At 50.5% G+C, this 21124-nt stretch overlaps 1 protein-coding gene across 2 annotated transcripts in view; it reads left to right on the top strand.

Annotated features, from left to right (window-relative positions):
• Positions 1-21124, top strand: part of TTBK1 (tau tubulin kinase 1) — an 80006-nt gene that overhangs the window by 23784 nt on the left and 35098 nt on the right. Inside the window, exons 2-9 of one of the 2 annotated variants that reach the window (XM_072139836.1) lie at positions 383-541; positions 2820-2967; positions 3411-3484; positions 5070-5210; positions 14885-14989; positions 19189-19254; positions 20580-20672; positions 20753-20878. In XM_072139836.1, coding sequence (XP_071995937.1) covers positions 434-541; positions 2820-2967; positions 3411-3484; positions 5070-5210; positions 14885-14989; positions 19189-19254; positions 20580-20672; positions 20753-20878 — 861 coding nt within the window. In that variant the 5' untranslated portion in view covers positions 383-433. Of the gene's footprint in view, positions 1-382; positions 542-2819; positions 2968-3410; positions 3485-5069; positions 5211-14884; positions 14990-15123; positions 15179-19188; positions 19255-20579; positions 20673-20752; positions 20879-21124 lie in introns of those variants that run through there. The other variant, XM_072139837.1, reaches the window with a different exon arrangement.

Below are 21124 nucleotides of genomic sequence, written 5' to 3'. Positions count from 1 at the left end.
GTATAATGGTGGAATATGAGCCTTTGAGTGTTGTATACTCATCCCCAGCCCCGGCTTCCCGGTTACACTCCTCTCGCTGCCATCGCTCTCCTATGGCTGCGCTCATCCGGACACTATCGCAGCTGTCAGCAGGAATCTGACATCTGTCTCTGTGTCCAACACGAGAAGCTGAGCCCCAGGGGATCAGGACAGACCCAGAATAGCTGTGACTAGCGGAGCGCTCAGATACACACGTTCTGCGGCACTCGTTATGGGTTTGGTCCTCCTGTAATTGTCAGTGTATGATGATATACCCGCGGTGTGGACAGCACCTTCACTCCTCATCGCTGTCCAGAATGTGTGATGTGGCTTCACTTTCTTATCGTGGACTCTCTTCCCACAGGTCAATGTCTCTATTAGGTCTGGGGCAGGGCGAATCCTGTCTGGGTGGCCCATGCAGTGTTTAGCGGCTGTTATCAGGGACGACGGAAACATGAGTGGTGGGGCAGAACAAGCGGACATCCTGCCGGTCAGCTACGTGGTGAAAGACCGATGGAAAGTGGTGAGGACTGCATAGAAACACTGTGCTAATCCCAAGTATGTACGAAGCCAGGGCCAGGAAGACACCTTGGGTTGTTAGTGTGCAGAATGGCTGGTGGATGTTGGGCTGGTGTGAAATATGTTGGGAGTTTTTTACGATTTGCATACCATGATGGGGACAGGGTTTAGTGCACAATGCCTGCTGTTTGGTGCTTGGTTTTGCTTTATTGTGAAGGTAACTTGTTTGAAAAAACCAAGGTGTGAGCAATGGTGAGAACCTGTCTAGAGTTGGAGGTTTGGGTGTAGAAACAATGTTAAGAACATGTGTGATGTTTGAGGTGTTGGTGGGAACAATGGTAAGAACATGTGTGATGTTTGAGGTGTTGGTGGGAACAATGGTAAGAACATGTCTGGTGTTGGAGGTTTTGGTGTAGAAACAATGGTAAGAACATGTTTGGTGTAGAAACAATGTTAAGAACATGTGTGATGTTGGAGGTTTTGGTGTGAACAATGGTAAGAACATGTCTGGTGTTGGAGGTTTTGGTGTGAACAATGGTAAGAACATGTCTGGTGATGGAGGTTTTGGTGCGAACAATGGTAAGAACATGTCTGGTGTTGGAGGTTTTGGTGTAGAATCAATAGTAAGAACATGTCTGGTGTTGGAGGTTTTGGTTTGAACAATGGTAAGAACATGTCTGGTGATGGAGGTTTTGGTGTGAACAATGGTAAGAACATGTCTGGTGTTGGAGGTTTTGGTGTAGAATCAATAGTAAGAACATGTTTGGTGTAGAAACAATGTTAAGAACATGTGTGATGTTTGAGGTGTTGGTGGGAACAATGGTAAGAACATGTGTGATGTTTGAGGTGTTGGTGGGAACAATGGTAAGAACATGTCTGGTGTTGGAGGTTTTGGTTTGAACAATGGTAAGAACATGTCTGGTGATGGAGGTTTTGGTGTGAACAATGGTAAGAACATGTCTGGTGTTGGAGGTTTTGGTGTAGAATCAATAGTAAGAACATGTTTGGTGTAGAAACAATGTTAAGAACATGTGTGATGTTTGAGGTGTTGGTGGGAACAATGGTAAGAACATGTGTGATGTTTGAGGTGTTGGTGGGAACAATGGTAAGAACATGTCTGGTGTTGGAGGTTTTGGTGTAGACACAATGGTAAGAACATGTCTGGTGTTGGAGTTGTTGGTGTGAACATGGGTAAGAACATGTCTGGTGTTGGAGGTTTTGGGTGTAGACACAATGGTAAGAACATGTCTGGTGTTGGAGGTGTTGGTGTGAACAGTGGTAAGAACATGTCTGGTGTTGGAGGTGTTGGTGTGAACAATGGTAAGAACATGTCTGGTATTGGAGGTGTTGTTGTAGACACAATGGTAAGAACATGTCTGGTGTTGGTGTGAACAATGGTAAGAACATGTCTGGTGTTGGAGGTGTTGGTGTGAACAATGGTAAGAACATGTCTGGTGTTGGAGGTGTTGGTGTGAACAATGGTAAGAACATGTCTGGTGTTGGAGGTGTTGGTGTGAACAATGGTAAGAACATGTCTGGTATTGGAGGTGTTGTTGTAGACACAATGGTAAGAACATGTCTGGTGTTGGTGTGAACAATGGTAAGAACATGTCTGGTGTTGGAGGTGTTGGTGTGAACAATGGTAAGAACATGTCTGGTGTTGGAGGTGTTGGTGTGAACAATGGTAAGAACATGTCTGGTGTTGGAGGTGTTGGTGTGAACAATGGTAAGAACATGTCTGAGGATGGTCGTTGTGCCTACACCAGCACCTCTCTAGTGTTTATCACATTGATGTAGATACCATGGTTAAAAAATGTGTCCTTACAAACCCTACACAGGACAATGTCCTCACAATAGTTCCCAACACCTCTACAGCGCCTCATCCATGCATCACGATGCCCACAACCACACCCGAAATGTTTGCTTAACACTAAAAACAACAAACCTTTGGTGTCTTCTTCACAGTAGCGACACCAAGAAAAGGTTTTGTTCTTTGATGTAGACATCATGTAGAAGATGTCTGGTGGCTGGGTCTGTTATGGTGGATGCAATGGTGAGGACATTGCTTGATGTTTGGTTTATTAGATCTGATGGAGACATGGAGAAAATGTCTGTTCCTTGGTGTGTTGGATGGGACACCGTGGTGAGGACAATGAGTGGGGTTTGGTGTGTTATGGTGAGTATGTCTGGTGTTTGGTGGGATGGTGTAGACATCATGGCCAGAAGAACATGGAGCCAGTCATGCCTGGAGATTCCTTCTGATAGTTCTGTATGTCTTTCAGCTGAAGAAGATTGGCGGGGGAGGGTTTGGAGAGATTTACGAGGCCATGGATTTGCTGACTCGGGAGAATGTTGCGTTAAAGGTGGAATCAGCACAGCAACCTAAGCAAGTTCTGAAAATGGAGGTGGCCGTCCTAAAGAAGCTTCAAGGTGATTACAAGAAACATTCTAATCTAAAAGTCATTGAGGAATATCTAGTTCTCAGAACATGATTTATGTCCACGTAAGGAGGAAATGGTAAAGATAGTCAGAGGGCACCACGATGGCTTGTGAGGGTAGTGAGATGGTCAGTCAGCCTTGCCTTGTGTCTCAGGTCCTTCTGCTCCTCCCTGACTCCGCAGATCCTATAAGATTTTCACCAAAATGTTGTTGACATCCTGAGAATCGCCTCCTGGCAAATGATCTCCTTCATTGATGGCATTCATTGATGGATCTGTGATCCAGCCGTGTGCCAGGGTTACTCGGCGCCTTCTCTATTTTCTTACTACAAGGTCAGGATTTAAGGAAATCTCATAGAGACAGCAACTGTGTCCTATGCCTTAATAATGATGCTACTATCTTACTCTTGAGTCTTTTATTTTGTGTCTCTATAGGAAAGGATCATGTGTGCAGATTTATTGGATGTGGAAGAAATGAGAAGTTTAACTATGTCGTCATGCAGCTGCAGGTAACACATCATATTTGAAAGAGTCACCATTTGCCACCCCCATTGTTAGCAATTAGATCACCCACCACCATCTATACGAGATGGAAGAGGCACCATCTATACGAGATGGAAAAGGCACCATCTATACCAGACGGAAGAGGCACCATCTATACCAGATGGAAGAGGCACCATCTATACCAGATGGAAGAGTCACCATCTATACGAGATGGAAGAGTCACCATCTATACGAGATGGAAGAGTCACCATCTATACGAGATGGAAGAGTCACCATCTATACGAGACGGAAGAGTCGCCATCTATACGAGACGGAAGAGTCGCCATCTATACGAGACGGAAGAGTCGCCATCTATACGAGACGGAAGAGTCGCCATCTATACGAGACGGAAGAGTCGCCATCTATACGAGACGGAAGAGTCGCCATCTATACGAGACGGAAGAGTCGCCATCTATACGAGACGGAAGAGTCGCCATCTATACGAGACGGAAGAGTCACCATCTATACGAGACGGAAGAGTCACCATCTATACGAGACGGAAGAGTCACCATCTATACGAGACGGAAGAGTCACCATCTATACGAGACGGAAGAGTCACCATCTATACGAGACGGAAGAGTCACCATCTATACGAGACGGAAGAGTCACCATCTATACGAGACGGAAGAGTCACCATCTATACGAGACGGAAGAGTCACCATCTATACGAGACGGAAGAGTCACCATCTATACGAGACGGAAGAGTCACCATCTATACGAGACGGAAGAGTCACCATCTATACGAGACGGAAGAGTCACCATCTATACGAGACGGAAGAGTCACCATCTATACGAGACGGAAGAGTCACCATCTATACGAGACGGAAGAGTCACCATCTATACGAGACGGAAGAGTCACCATCTATACGAGACGGAAGAGTCACCATCTATACGAGACGGAAGAGTCACCATCTATACGAGACGGAAGAGTCACCATCTATACGAGACGGAAGAGTCACCATCTATACGAGACGGAAGAGTCACCATCTATACGAGACGGAAGAGTCACCATCTATGCCTGAGGGATTTTCCACCACCATTGTTAGCAATTAGATCAGCCACCACCATCCTATACCAGACGGAAGAGTCTCCATCTATATTCCAGACGGAAGAGTCACCATCTATATTCCAGACGGAAGAGTCACCATCTATATTCCAGACGGAAGAGTCACCATCTATATTCCAGACGGAAGAGTCACCATCTATATTCCAGACGGAAGAGTCACCATCTATATTCCAGACGGAAGAGTCACCATGTATACCAGACGGAAGAGTCACCATGTATTCCGAATAGCTCTAGGGATATCAGGTTAGAGTAGAAGGAATCACATGATGTGTTCTCTATTCCGTCTTAGTCTGTTGTCTGGATGTGACATTATCTTGTGCAGAATCCTTCGTGTCGGGTTGTCTTACAGCCGGCTCCATGTTGCACTCATGATGGAGCCTCTTTACTTTTTTAGTATTTAACCAGTTATTGTTTCATAGATGATAAATATGGTCAAATCACCAGAGTCTACACATTGGTTAGTTACCATCTTAATTCTGTCACAGGGTCGGAATTTGGCGGATCTGCGGAGGAGTCAGCCCCGCGGCACCTTCACCATGAGCACCACCCTACGTCTGGGAAAACAAATCCTGGAGTCTATAGATTCCATTCATTCTGTGGGCTTCCTGCACCGTGACATCAAACCTGTGAGTTTGGGATATTAAGGGAAGGGGTCCTGTTCTGCCAAGGACAGTGTATGGAGGTATTTCTTTGTGGGGAGGCGTTGTGGATGTATATGCTGGGTGGATGATGTAGACTCGTATATGCTATGGGCAATGGACAAATGTATGTAATGGGAGGGACAATGGAGGTATCTACTGGAGAGACAATGTGTGGAGGTATCTACTGGAGGGACAATGTGTGGAGGTATCTACTGGAGGGACAATGTGTGGAGGTATCTACTGGAGGGACAATGTGTGGAGGTATCTACTGGAGAGACAATGTGTGGAGGTATCTACTGGAGGGACAGTGTGTGGAGGTATCTACTGGAGGGACAATGTGTGGAGGTATCTACTGGAGGGACAGTGTGTGGAGGTATCTACTGGAGGGACAATGTGTGGAGGTATCTACTGGAGGGACAATGTGTGGAGGTATCTACTGGAGGGACAATGTGTGGAGGTATCTACTGGAGGGACAATGTGTGGAGGTATCTACTGGAGGGACAATGTGTGGAGGTATCTACTGGAGGGACAATGTGTGGAGGTATCTACTGGAGGGACAATGTGTGGAGGTATCTACTGGAGGGACAATGTGTGGAGGTATCTACCGGAGTGACAATGTGTGGAGGTATCTACTGGAGGGACAATGTGTGGAGGTATCTACTGGAGGGACAATGTGTGGAGGTATCTACTGGAGGGACAATGTGTGGAGGTATCTACTGGAGGGACAATGTGTGGAGGTATCTACTGGAGGGACAATGTGTGGAGGTATCTACTGGAGGGACAATGTGTGGAGGTATCTACTGGAGGGACAATGTGTGGAGGTATCTACTGGAGGGACAATGTGTGGAGGTATCTACCGGAGTGACAATGTGTGGAGGTATCTACCGGAGTGACAATGTGTGGAGGTATCTACTGGAGGGACAATGTGTGGAGGTATCTACTGGAGGGACAATGTGTGGAGGTATCTACTGGAGGGACAGTGTGTGGAGGTATCTTCTGGAGGCACAATGTGTGGAGGTATCTACTGGAGGGACAATGTGTGGAGGTATCTACTGGAGGGACAATGTGTGGAGGTATCTACTGGAGGGACAATGTGTGGAGGTATCTACTGGAGGGACCATGTGTGGAGGTATCTACTGGAGGGACAGTGTGTGGAGGTATCTACTGGAGGGACAATGTGTGGAGGTATCTACTGGAGGGACAATGTGTGGAGGTATCTACTGGAGGGACAATGTGTGGAGGTATCTACTGGAGGGACAATGTGTGGAGGTATCTACTGGAGGGACAATGTGTGGAGGTATCTACTGGAGGGACAATGTGTGGAGGTATCTACCGGAGTGACAATGTGTGGAGGTATCTACTGGAGGGACAATGTGTGGAGGTATCTACTGGATGGACAATGTGTGGAGGTATCTACTGGAGGGACAATGTGTGGAGGTATCTACTGGAGGGACAATGTGTGGAGGTATCTACTGGAGGGACAGTGTGTGGAGGTATCTACTGGAGGGACAGTGTGTGGAGGTATCTACTGGAGGGACAATGTGTGGAGGTATCTACTGGAGGGACAATGTGTGGAGGTATCTACTGGAGGGACCATGTGTGGAGGTATCTACTGGAGGGACAGTGTGTGGAGGTATCTACTGTAGGGACAATGTGTGGAGGTATCTACTGGAGGGACAATGTGTGGAGGTATCTACTGGAGGGACAATGTGTGGAGGTATCTACTGGAGGGACAATGTGTGGAGGTATCTACTGGAGGGACAATGTGTGGAGGTATCTACCGGAGGGACAATGTGTGGAGGTATCTACTGGAGGGACAGTGTGTGGAGGTATCTACTGGAGGGACAATGTGTGGAGGTATCTACTGGAGGGACAATGTGTGGAGGTATCTACTGGAGGGACAATGTGGGGAGGTATCTACTGGAGGGACAATGTGTGGAGGTATCTACTGGAGGGACAATGTGTGGAGGTATCTACCGGAGGGACAATGTGTGGAGGTATCTACTGGAGGGACAGTGTGTGGAGGTATCTACTGGAGGGACAATGTGTGGAGGTATCTACTGGAGGGACAATGTGTGGAGGTATCTACTGGAGGGACAATGTGTGGAGGTATCTACTGGAGGGACAATGTGTGGAGGTATCTACTGGAGGGACAATGTGTGGAGGTATCTACTGGAGGGACAATGTGTGGAGGTATCTACTGGAGGGACAATGTGTGGAGGTATCTACTGGATGGGCAGTGTGTGGAGGTATCTACTGGAGGGACAATGTGTGGAGGTATCTACTGGAGGGACAATGTGTGGAGGTATCTACTGGTTGGACAATGTGTGGAGGTATCTACTGGAGGGACAATGTGTGGAGGTATCTACTGGAGGGACAATGTGTGGAGGTATCTACTGGAGGGACAATGTGTGGAGGTATCTACTGGTTGGACAATGTGTGGAGGTATCTACTGGAGGGACAATGTGTGGAGGTATCTACTGGAGGGACAATGTGTGGAGGTATCTACTGGAGGGACAATGTGTGGAGGTATCTACTGGAGGGACAATGTGTGGAGGTATCTACTGGTTGGACAATGTGTGGAGGTATCTACTGGTTGGACAGTGTGTGGAGGTATCTACTGGAGGGACAATGTGTGGAGGTATCTACTGGAGGGACAATGTGTGGAGGTATCTACTGGAGGGACAATGTGTGGAGGTATCTACTGGAGGGACAATGTGTGGAGGTATCTACTGGAGGGACAATGTGTGGAGGTATCTACTGGAGGGACCATGTGTGGAGGTATCTACTGGTTGGACAATGTGTGGAGGTATCTACTGGTTGGACAATGTGTGGAGGTATCTACTGGAGGGACAATGTGTGGAGGTATCTACTGGAGGGACAATGTGTTGGGGGGTATCTACTGGAGGGACAGTGTGTGGAGGTATCTACTGGAGGGACAATGTGTGGAGGTATCTACTGGAGGGACAATGTGTGGAGGTATCTACTGGAGGGACAGTGTGTGGAGGTATCTACTGGAGGGACAGTGTGTGGAGGTATCTACTGGAGGGACAATGTGTGGAGGTATCTACTGGTTGCACAATGTGTGGAGGTATCTACTGGAGGGACAATGTGTGGAGGTATCTACTGGAGGGACAATGTGTGGAGGTATCTACTGGAGGGACAATGTGTGGAGGTATCTACTGGAGGGACAATGTGTGGAGGTATCTACTGGAGGGACAATGTGTGGAAGTATCTACTGGAGGGACAATGTGTGGAGGTATCTACTGGAGGGACAATGTGTGGAGGTATCTACTGGAGGGACAATGTGTGGAGGTATCTACTGGTTGGACAATGTGTGGAGGTATCTACTGGAGGGACAGTGTGTGGAGGTATCTACTGGAGGGACAATGTGTGGAGGTATCTACTGGAGGGACAATGTGTGGAGGTATCTACTGGAGGGACAATGTGTGGAGGTATCTACTGGAGGGACAGTGTGTGGAGGTATCTACTGGAGGGACAGTGTGTGGAAGTATCTACTGGAGGGACAATGTGTGGAGGTATCTACTGGAGGGACAATGTGTGGAGGTATCTACTGGAGGGACAATGTGTGGAGGTATCTACTGAAGGGACAATGTGTGGAGGTATCTACTGGTTGGACAATGTGTGGAGGTATCTACTGGAGGGACAATGTGTGGAGGTATCTACTGGTTGGACAATGTGTGGAGGTATCTACTGGAGGGACAATGTGTGGAGGTATCTACTGGAGGGACAATGTGTGGAGGTATCTACTGGAGGGACAATGTGTGGAGGTATCTACTGGAGGGACAATGTGTGGAGGTATCTACTGGAGGGACAGTGTGTGGAGGTATCTACTGGAGGGACAATGTGTGGAGGTATCTACTGGAGGGACAATGTGTGGAGGTATCTACTGGAGGGACAATGTGTGGAGGTATCTACTGGAGGGACAATGTGTGGAGGTATCTACTGGAGGGACAATGTGTGGAGGTATCTACTGGAGGGACAATGTGTGTAGGTATCTACTGGAGGGACAATGTGTGTAGGTATCTACTGGAGGGACAATGTGTGTAGGTATCTACTGGAGGGACAATGTGTGGAGGTATCTACTGGAGGGACAATGTGTGGAGGTATCTACTGGAGGGACAATGTGTGGAGGTATCTACTGGAGGGACAATGTGTGGAGGTATCTACTGGAGGGACAATGTGTGGAGGTATCTACTGGAGGGACAATGTGTGGAGGTATCTACTGGAGGGACAATGTGTGGAGGTATCTACTGGAGGGACAATGTGTGGAGGTATCTACTGGAGAGACAATGTGTGGAGGTATCTACTGGAGGGACAGTGTGTGGAGGTATATACTGGAGGGACAATGTGTGGAGGTATCTACTGGAGGGACAATGTGTGGAGGTATCTACTGGTTGGACAATGTGTGGAGGTATCTACTGGAGGGACAATGTGTGGAGGTATCTACTGGAGGGACAATGTGTGGAGGTATCTACTGGAGGGACAATGTGTGGAGGTATCTACTGGAGGGACAATGTGTGGAGGTATCTACTGGAGGGACAGTGTGTGGAGGTATCTACTGGAGGGACAATGTGTGGAGGTATCTACTGGAGAGACAGTGTGTGGAGGTATCTACTGGAGGGACAATGTGTGGAGGTATCTACTGGAGGGACAGTGTGTGGAGGTATCTACTGGAGGGACAGTGTGTGGAGGTATCTACTGGAGGGACAATGTGTGGAGGTATCTACTGGAGGGACAATGTGTGGAGGTATCTACTGGAGAGACAATGTGTGGAGGTATCTACTGGAGGGACAATGTGTGGAGGTATCTACTGGAGAGACAATGTGTGGAGGTATCTACTGGAGGGACAATGTGTGGAGGTATCTACTGGAGGGACAATGTGTGGAGGTATCTACTGGAGGGACAATGTGTGGAGGTATCTACTGGAGGGACAGTGTGTGGAGGTATCTACTGGAGGGACAATGTGTGGAGGTATCTACTGGAGGGACAATGTGTGGAGGTATCTACTGGAGGGACAATGTGTGGAGGTATCTACTGGAGGGACAATGTGTGGAGGTATCTACTGGAGGGACAATGTGTGGAGGTATCTACTGGAGGGACAGTGTGTGGAGGTATCTACTGGAGGGACAATGTGTGGAGGTATCTACTGGAGGGACAATGTGTGGAGGTATCTACTGGAGGGACAATGTGTGGAGGTATCTACTGGAGGGACAGTGTGTGGAGGTATCTACTGGATGGACAATGTGTGGAGGTATCTACTGGAGGGACAATGTGTGGAGGTATCTACTGGAGGGACAATGTGTGGAGGTATCTACTGGAGGGACAATGTGTGGAGGTATCTACTGGAGGGACAATGTGTGGAGGTATCTACTGGAGGGACAATGTGTGGAGGTATCTACTGGAGGGACAATGTGTGGAGGTATCTACTGGTTGGACAATGTGTGGAGGTATCTACTGGAGGGACAATGTGTGGAGGTATCTACTGGAGGGACAATGTGTGGAGGTATCTACTGGAGGGACAATGTGTGGAGGTATCTACTGGAGGGACAGTGTGTGGAGGTATCTACTGGAGGGACAATGTGTGGAGGTATCTACTGGAGGGACAATGTGTGGAAGTATCTACTGGAGGGACAATGTGTGGAGGTATCTACTGGAGGGACAATGTGTGGAGGTATCTACTGGAGGGACAATGTGTGGAGGTATCTACTGGAGGGACAATGTGTGGAGGTATCTACTGGAGGGACAATGTGTGGAGGTATCTACTGGATGGACAATGTGTGGAGGTATCTACTGGAGGGACAATGTGTGGAGGTATCTACTGGAGGGACAATGTGTGGAGGTATCTACTGGAGGGACAGTGTGTGGAGGTATCTACTGGATGGACAATGTGTGGAGGTATCTACTGGATGGACAATGTGTGGAGGTATCTACTGGAGGGACAATGTGTGGAGGTATCTACTGGATGGACAATGTGTGGAGGTATCTACTGGAGGGACAATGTGTGGAGGTATCTACTGGAGAGACAATGTGTGGAGGTATCTACTGGAGGGACAATGTGTGGAGGTATCTACTGGAGGGACAATGTGTGGAGGTATCTACTGGAGGGACAATGTGTGGAGGTATCTACTGGAGGGACAATGTGTGGAGGTATCTACTGGAGGGACAATGTGTGGAGGTATCTACTGGATGGACAATGTGTGGAGGTATCTACTGGAGGGACAGTGTGTGGAGGTATCTACTGGAGGGACAATGTGTGGAGGTATCTACTGGAGGGACAATGTGTGGAGGTATCTACTGGAGGGACAATGTGTGGAGGTATCTACTGGAGGGACAATGTGTGGAGGTATCTACTGGAGGGACAATGTGTGGAGGTATCTACTGGAGGGACAATGTGTGGAGGTATCTACTGGAGGGACAATGTGTGGAGGTATCTACTGGAGGGACAATGTGTGGAGGTATCTACTGGATGGACAATGTGTGGAGGTATCTACTGGAGGGACAATGTGTGGAGGTATCTACTGGAGGGACAATGTGTGGAGGTATCTACTGGAGGGACAATGTGTGGAGGTATCTACTGGAGGGACAATGTGTGGAGGTATCTACTGGAGGGACAATGTGTGGAGGTATCTACCGGAGGGACAGTGTGTGGAGGTATCTACCGGAGGCACAATGTGTGGAGGTATCTACCGGAGTGACAATGTGTGGAGGTATCTACTGGAGGCACAATGTGTGGAGGTATCTACCGGAGTGACAATGTGTGGAGGTATCTACTGGAGGGACAATGTGTGGAGGTATCTACTGGAGGGACAGTGTGTGGAGGTATCTACTGGAGGGACAGTGTGTGGAGGTATCTACTGGAGGGACAATGTGTGGAGGTATCTACTGGAGGGACAATGTGTGGAGGTATCTACTGGAGGGACAATGTGTGGAGGTATCTACTGGAGGGACAGTGTGTGGAAGTATCTACTGGAGGAACCATGTGTTGGGGGGTCTACTGGAGGGACAATGTGTGGAGGTATCTACTGGAGGGACAATGTGTGGAGGTATCTACTGGAGGGACAGTGTGTGGAGGTATCTACTGGAGGGACAGTGTGTGGAAGTATCTACTGGAGGAACCATGTGTTGGGGGGTCTACTGGAGGGACAATGTGTGGAGGTATCTACTGGAGGGACAATGTGTGGAGGTATCTACTGGAGGGACAGTGTGTGGAGGTATCTACTGGAGGGACAATGTGTGGAGGTATCTACTGGAGGGACAATGTGTGGAGGTATCTACTGGAGGGACAATGTGTGGAGGTATCTACTGGAGGGACAATGTGTGGAGGTATCTACTGGAGGGACAATGTGTGGAGGTATCTACTGGAGGGACAGTGTGTGGAGGTATCTACTGGAGGGACAATGTGTGGAGGTATCTACTGGAGGGACAATGTGTGGAGGTATCTACTGGAGGGACAATGTGTGGAGGTATCTACTGGAGGGACAGTGTGTGGAGGTATCTACTGGATGGACAATGTGTGGAGGTATCTACTGGAGGGACAATGTGTGGAGGTATCTACTGGAGGGACAATGTGTGGAGGTATCTACTGGAGGGACAATGTGTGGAGGTATCTACTGGAGGGACAATGTGTGGAGGTATCTACTGGAGGGACAATGTGTGGAGGTATCTACTGGAGGGACAATGTGTGGAGGTATCTACTGGTTGGACAATGTGTGGAGGTATCTACTGGAGGGACAATGTGTGGAGGTATCTACTGGAGGGACAATGTGTGGAGGTATCTACTGGAGGGACAATGTGTGGAGGTATCTACTGGAGGGACAGTGTGTGGAGGTATCTACTGGAGGGACAATGTGTGGAGGTATCTACTGGAGGGACAATGTGTGGAAGTATCTACTGGAGGGACAATGTGTGGAGGTATCTACTGGAGGGACAATGTGTGGAGGTATCTACTGGAGGGACAATGTGTGGAGGTATCTACTGGAGGGACAATGTGTGGAGGTATCTACTGGAGGGACAATGTGTGGAGGTATCTACTGGATGGACAATGTGTGGAGGTATCTACTGGAGGGACAATGTGTGGAGGTATCTACTGGAGGGACAATGTGTGGAGGTATCTACTGGAGGGACAGTGTGTGGAGGTATCTACTGGATGGACAATGTGTGGAGGTATCTACTGGATGGACAATGTGTGGAGGTATCTACTGGAGGGACAATGTGTGGAGGTATCTACTGGATGGACAATGTGTGGAGGTATCTACTGGAGGGACAATGTGTGGAGGTATCTACTGGAGAGACAATGTGTGGAGGTATCTACTGGAGGGACAATGTGTGGAGGTATCTACTGGAGGGACAATGTGTGGAGGTATCTACTGGAGGGACAATGTGTGGAGGTATCTACTGGAGGGACAATGTGTGGAGGTATCTACTGGAGGGACAATGTGTGGAGGTATCTACTGGATGGACAATGTGTGGAGGTATCTACTGGAGGGACAGTGTGTGGAGGTATCTACTGGAGGGACAATGTGTGGAGGTATCTACTGGAGGGACAATGTGTGGAGGTATCTACTGGAGGGACAATGTGTGGAGGTATCTACTGGAGGGACAATGTGTGGAGGTATCTACTGGAGGGACAATGTGTGGAGGTATCTACTGGAGGGACAATGTGTGGAGGTATCTACTGGAGGGACAATGTGTGGAGGTATCTACTGGAGGGACAATGTGTGGAGGTATCTACTGGATGGACAATGTGTGGAGGTATCTACTGGAGGGACAATGTGTGGAGGTATCTACTGGAGGGACAATGTGTGGAGGTATCTACTGGAGGGACAATGTGTGGAGGTATCTACTGGAGGGACAATGTGTGGAGGTATCTACTGGAGGGACAATGTGTGGAGGTATCTACTGGAGGGACAGTGTGTGGAGGTATCTACCGGAGGCACAATGTGTGGAGGTATCTACCGGAGTGACAATGTGTGGAGGTATCTACTGGAGGCACAATGTGTGGAGGTATCTACCGGAGTGACAATGTGTGGAGGTATCTACTGGAGGGACAATGTGTGGAGGTATCTACTGGAGGGACAGTGTGTGGAGGTATCTACTGGAGGGACAGTGTGTGGAGGTATCTACTGGAGGGACAATGTGTGGAGGTATCTACTGGAGGGACAATGTGTGGAGGTATCTACTGGAGGGACAATGTGTGGAGGTATCTACTGGAGGGACAGTGTGTGGAAGTATCTACTGGAGGAACCATGTGTTGGGGGGTCTACTGGAGGGACAATGTGTGGAGGTATCTACTGGAGGGACAATGTGTGGAGGTATCTACTGGAGGGACAGTGTGTGGAGGTATCTACTGGAGGGACAGTGTGTGGAAGTATCTACTGGAGGAACCATGTGTTGGGGGGTCTACTGGAGGGACAATGTGTGGAGGTATCTACTGGAGGGACAATGTGTGGAGGTATCTACTGGAGGGACAGTGTGTGGAGGTATCTACTGGAGGAACCATGTGTTGGGGGGTCTACCGGAGTGACCACGCATCCCAGGTTGTGCCGCATTCAGCGCTTTTTCAAATTGACTGTAACTGTTCTTACATTTGATGTTGTGTTCTATATGTAAATCCTGACTCATTGTCTTCTCCGCAGTCTAACTTTGCCATGGGACGACTCCCCTCCACGTACAGGAAGTGCTACATGTTGGACTTCGGTTTGGCGCGGCAGTACACAAACACCAATGGGGAGGTCCGGCCGGTGAGTGACCCTGAGTCATCGGTGCCACGTGACCTTCTCCTCCGGACGGGGACGAGCCGCCTTCAGCTTTTTATTGTTCATTTTCCGTTGATGACTTGTTTTGTTTCCATTATTTTATTCTTTCTGTTTTTCAGTTTATTTTTCGAGCCGTTGCGCCGCAGTTTAGTTTTGGCAGCTGGGATGCGCAGTGTGAGTGTCCATCATCCATCCTCTCACTTTGGTTTACGATCTTTTACATTTGTGCTTGGATTGACTGGTGGGATCTGAGAGTCGTTACCACTTATTGGGAGTCCACCATAGTCATGGAGGGTGGGGGGGCAGTCACCATCACAGCTATCCCTGGGGGGCAGTCACCATCACAGCTATCCCTGGGGGGCAGTCACCATCACAGCTATCCCTGGGGGGCAGTCACCGTCACAGCTATCCCTGGGGGGCAGTCACCATCACAGCTATCCCTGGGGGGCAGTCACTGTCACAGCTATCCCTGGGGGGCAGTCACCATCACAGCTATCCCTGGGGGCAGTCACCGTCACAGCTATCCCTGGGGGGCAGTCACCATCACAGCTATCCCTGGGGGGCAGTCACCATCACAGCTATCCCTGGGGGGCAGTCACCATCACAGCTATCCCTGGGGGGCAGTCACCATCACAGCTATCCCTGGGAGGACAGTCACCATCACATCTATCCCTGGGGGGCAGTCACCATCACAGCTATCCCTGGGGCGGGGGGGGGGGGGGCTGTCACCATCACAGCTATCCCTGGGGGGCAGTCACCATCACAGCTATCCCTGGGGGGCAGTCACCTTCACAGCTATTCCTGGGGGGCAGTCACTGTCACAGCTATCCCTGGGGGGCAGTCACTATCACAGCTATCCCTGGGGGGGGCAGTCACCATCACAGCTATCCCTGGGGGCAGTCACCATCACAGCTATCCCTGGGGGGCAGTCACCATCACAGCTATCCCTGGGGGCAGTCACCATCACAGCTATCCCTGGGGGGCAGTCACCATCACAGCTATCCCTGGGGGGCAGTCACCATCACAGCTATCCCTGGGGGCAGTCACCATCACAGCTATCCCTGGGGGGCAGTCACCGTCACAGCTATCCCTGGGGGGCAGTCACTGTCACAGCTATCCCTGGGGGGCAGTCACTATCACAGCTATCCCTGGGGGGGGCAGTCACCATCACAGCTATTCCTGGGGGGCAGTCACTGTCACAGCTATCCCTGGGGGGCAGTCACTATCACAGCTATCCCTGGGGGGGGCAGTCACCATCACAGCTATCCCTGGGGGCAGTCACCATCACAGCTATCCCTGGGGGGCAGTCACCATCACAGCTATCCCTGGGGGGGGCAGTCACCATCACAGCTATCCCTGGGGGCAGTCACCATCACAGCTATCCCTGGGGGGCAGTCACCATCACAGCTATCCCTGGGGGCAGTCACCATCACAGCTATCCCTGGGGGGCAGTCACCGTCACAGCTATCCCTGGGGGGCAGTCACCATCACAGCTATACCTGGGGGGGCAGTCACCATCACAGCTATCCCTGGGGGGCAGTCACCATCACATCTATCCCTGGGGGGCAGTCACCATCACAGCTATCCCTGGGGGGCAGTCACCATCACAGCTATCCCTGGGGGGCAGTCACCATCACAGCTATCCCTGGGGGGCAGTCACCATCACAGCTATCCCTGGGGGGCAGTCACCGTCACAGCTATCCCTGGGGGGCAGTCACCATCACAGCTATCCCTGGGGGGCAGTCACCATCACAGCTATCCCTGGGGGGCAGTCACCATCACAGCTATCCCTGGGGGCAGTCACCATCACAGCTATCCCTGGGGGCAGTCACCATCACAGCTATCCCTGGGGGGCAGTCACCATCACAGCTATCCCTGGGGGGCAGTCACCATCACAGCTATTCCTGGGGGGCAGTCACCGTCACAGCTATCCCTGGGGGGGCAGTCACCATCACAGCTATCCCTGGGGGCAGTCACCATCACAGCTATCCCTGGGGGCAGTCACCATCACAGCTATCCCTGGGGGGCAGTCACCATCACAGCTATCACTGGGGGGCAGTCACCATCACAGCTATCCCTGGGGGGCAGTCACCATCACAGCTATCCCTGGGGGGCAGTCACCATCACAGCTATCCCTGGGGGTCAGTCACCGTCACAGCTATCCCTGGGGGGCAGTCACCATCACAGCTATCCCTGGGGGGCAGTCACCATCACAGCTATCCCTGGGGGGCAGTCACCATCACAGCTATCCCTGGGGGTCAGTCACCGTCACAGCTATCCCTGGGGGGCAGTCACCATCACAGCTATCCCTGGGGGGCAGTCACCATCACAGCTATCCCTGGGGGGCAGTCACCATCACAGCTATCCCTGGGGGCAGTCACCATCACAGCTATCCCTGGGGGCAGTCACCATCACAGCTATCCCTGGGGCGGGGGGGGGGGGGGGCTGTCACCATCACAGCTATCCCTGGGGGCAGTCACCATCACAGCTATCCCTGGGGGCAGTCACCATCACAGCTATCCCTGGGGGCAGTCACCATCACAGCTATCCCTGGGGGCAGTCACCATCACAGCTATCCCTGGGGGCAGTCACCATCACAGCTATCCCTGGGGGGCAGTCACCATCACAGCTATCCCTGGGGGGCAGTCACCATCACAGCTATTCCTGGGGGGCAGTCACTGTCACAGCTATCCCTGGGGGGGCAGTCACCATCACAGCTATCCCTGGGGGGCAGTCACCATCACAGCTATCCCTGGGGGGCAGTCACCATCACAGCTATCACTGGGGGGCAGTCACCATCACAGCTATCCCTGGGGGGCAGTCACCATCACAGCTATCCCTGGGGGGCAGTCACCATCACAGCTATCCCTGGGGGTCAGTCACCGTCACAGCTATCCCTGGGGGGCAGTCACCATCACAGCTATCCCTGGGGGGCAGTCACTATCACAGCTATCCCTGGGGGGCAGTCACCATCACAGCTATCCCTGGGGGGCAGTCACCATCACAGCTATCCCTGGGGGTCAGTCACCGTCACAGCTATCCCTGGGGGGCAGTCACCGTCACAGCTATCCCTGGGGGGCAGTCACCATCACAGCTATCCCTGGGGGTCAGTCACCGTCACAGCTATCCCTGGGGGGCAGTCACCATCACAGCTATCCCTGGGGGGCAGTCACCATCACAGCTATCCCTGGGGGCAGTCACCATCACAGCTATCCCTGGGGGGCAGTCACCATCACAGCTATCCCTGGGGGGCAGTCACCATCACAGCTATTCCTGGGGGGCAGTCACCATCACAGCTATCCCTGGGGGCAGTCACCATCACAGCTATCCCTGGGGGGCAGTCACCATCACAGCTATCCCTGGGGGGGCAGGACACCTCCCGGCTGGGTGACTGCTCCTCTAAGGGTTGTATCTACTTCCTTTTACATTGTGTATTGTTTAGTTTTCATTAATTTGTTCATTATTTATGATTTTGTTCATCCTTTTCACACCCTGAGGGGTCATAGGTCATAGTGTCATGTGAGCAGAGTAATGAGGAGGTAGCGTCTGGGTATGATTAGACCAGACAGTGGTCTTTCCCTCGCAGTGACCTCTGTCCAGCTGGATGTGGATGCTGAGGTCTCTTGTCCACCTTCCGTGCTGAATATCGCAGATCTGATGCCCCTCTTATGCAGACCAATGCGTCTCCATGGATACTGACTACAGACAATCTCTGCGTAGTCTGATCCTGAGGTCATGACTCGTTCCTCTTTCTGACCGTAGACGAGAGGGCAGAAGAACGAGGGCGACCCATGAAGTCCAGTCCATTCTACTTTGAGCAGTTTTATGAAAGCCAATTGGCTGCTGTCTGTAACCGTGAAGGCCCATAGGCCCGCAGGGGAGCTGTAGGGATGAAACGCGGGATCACACATCGTCTCACTTATTGGTTGCAGAAGTGGACATAATTCTGTGTCAGATGATAGGGTGGCCGGGCACATGCTCCATCTGTGGCCCCTTCCTCCACTCATCAGCATGGCGTCCTCCATGTAGGAGCAGGACACCACTGACTGACCTCACCATACGTCCATACAATGTCTGAGTAGACTGTGAGAGTATATTCTCACATTACGGATGTATAGGCGTCTCTGCAGGCAGGAAACTTCCAGCGGCACTGACCTGCACCCATGTGTCTTCTCCTCCAACAGCCTCGGAACGTGGCCGGATTCCGGGGGACCGTCCGCTACGCATCCGTCAACGCTCACAAGAACAGGGTAAGCGACTTATGGCCTGGACTAATCTCTGGGAGAAATTACACCACATTGTTCACAAATACAGCTCGTGGCAGGTTCCTATAAAGCCTTGGTAACTATCTGCCCCCCTTCTTTTAGCTAAAAATTGTTTCCCTCAGATTCCCATGGATTCAACTTTATAATTTTACCTGGTATGGGATGTCTATAGCGAGTCAAAGTGGACGTGGCCTCCTCCGCTGAATCCAGCAGCTCATCTCCAGGTGCAGTAATGTCATGTGACCACAGTGATATCATTGCAGGTCCTTTAGCCTCTTAACATTAGTAAACTGCACACCAAGCATATATCTGTGCACATGAAATCACAGCAGCCTTCAGAAGAGGATTAGATGTGCTTTCAGGCTGCTGTGATTTTATGTGCTCAGATATATGCATGGTGTACAGCTTACTAATGTTAGGAGGCTAAAGGACCTGAGATGATGTCACCTCCCGACTCGCTCTAGATACCCCTGGATACCAGGCAAGTTTATAATTCTGATCTTATGGAGATGTGAATAACAGTTTTTAGCTTACAGAAGGGTGTCAGACAGTGACTAGGGCTCTGTGGGAACCTGCCACTAGCTGTATGTTTGACAATATGGTGGCAGGTTCCCTTTTAAGGGCTTTCCCCATTGAAGACACATGTTTTACCATTAAACCTAATGACAGGTTCCCCCAGAAGTCTTCATGCTGCTTCGTGCTTTTTTTTGTATAAAGATCCATAGCTCAGATCTAGCTAAATCACATTTACTGTAATAAAGTAGCTGGTCTCTCCCTCATTCCCCTCTCCTTCAGGAATTTTCTTTGGTGAGTCTCACACAGCCTGAGGGAGGGGGGAAGGAGGGAGCTGAGCAGTCACACAGCGACTCGGCTGAAGAGAGATCTCGCTCCTTGTGACTCGCAGCCTCCGGGCAATGTGGTGACCACTTGGATTAGGATTGTTGTACAAAAAGCGTGCGGCACAGTATGAAGACTTCTGTGGGAACCTGTCATTAGGTGTAATGAGGTAAACCTGATGACAGGTTCCCTTGAAATGTTTTATTGCTGAGACCTCCAGAAATCTTTAGGGGCCTCCCCAAGCGCCCCTTAGTAAAGCATATGAATGAAGCGCTGGTATGGATCGGATCACTGGAGCCGTGGTCGAGCTGTGCACCAGCGAGAACTCGGGGACGTGTGACGGCTTCATTTTCGTGATCCATTCCGTATTCTTTAGAAGGAGGAGGTTTCAGTATTAGATAAAACTCTTTTATGGGACAAAAATCATCAGAGAAGCCTCAAGAGACCTCATCTCCCTTGTCTTCCTCTTCCAGGAGATGGGGCGACACGACGACCTGTGGTCATTGTTCTATATGCTGGTGGAGTTTGCGGTGGGTCAGCTGCCCTGGAGGAAGATCAAGGATAAGGTGAGGTCCCGGGCGCACACGATGCAGCCGCCAGGGAGCAGTCACATTGCACTTATGACACTGATGCTTCATGTCTCCAGGAGCAAGTGGGGATGATCAAAGAGAAGTATGACCATCGGATGCTCCTGAAGCACATGCCATCTGAGTTCCACCTGTTCCTTGAGCACATCTCCAGTCTGGACTACTTTACTAAGCCGGACTACCAGGTAACAACCTTAGTACAGCTAAGAGGCAGCCATGGATTCTTCTGATCTCGGGTTGACTCTGCCCGGAAATATTAACTCTCTTAGGAGATTTTCCACTGTCCTGGACGTTCTCCTCCTGTAGAATCATGGACGTTAGATTGTCTGATGCTGTAGAACAGCAATGGCCAGAACTTCTGCTGTTATACTGATGGTCAATGGTCCAGGGCATGTGATAATCATTTCCTTATAACCTTTCCCAGATTGATG

Source organism: Engystomops pustulosus, chromosome 3 (genome assembly GCF_040894005.1).
Source record: "Engystomops pustulosus chromosome 3, aEngPut4.maternal, whole genome shotgun sequence".
NCBI lineage: Eukaryota > Metazoa > Chordata > Amphibia > Anura > Leptodactylidae > Engystomops > Engystomops pustulosus.
Note: the sequence above shows the minus strand (reverse complement) of the source record. Positions and strands in the feature narration are given on the sequence as shown.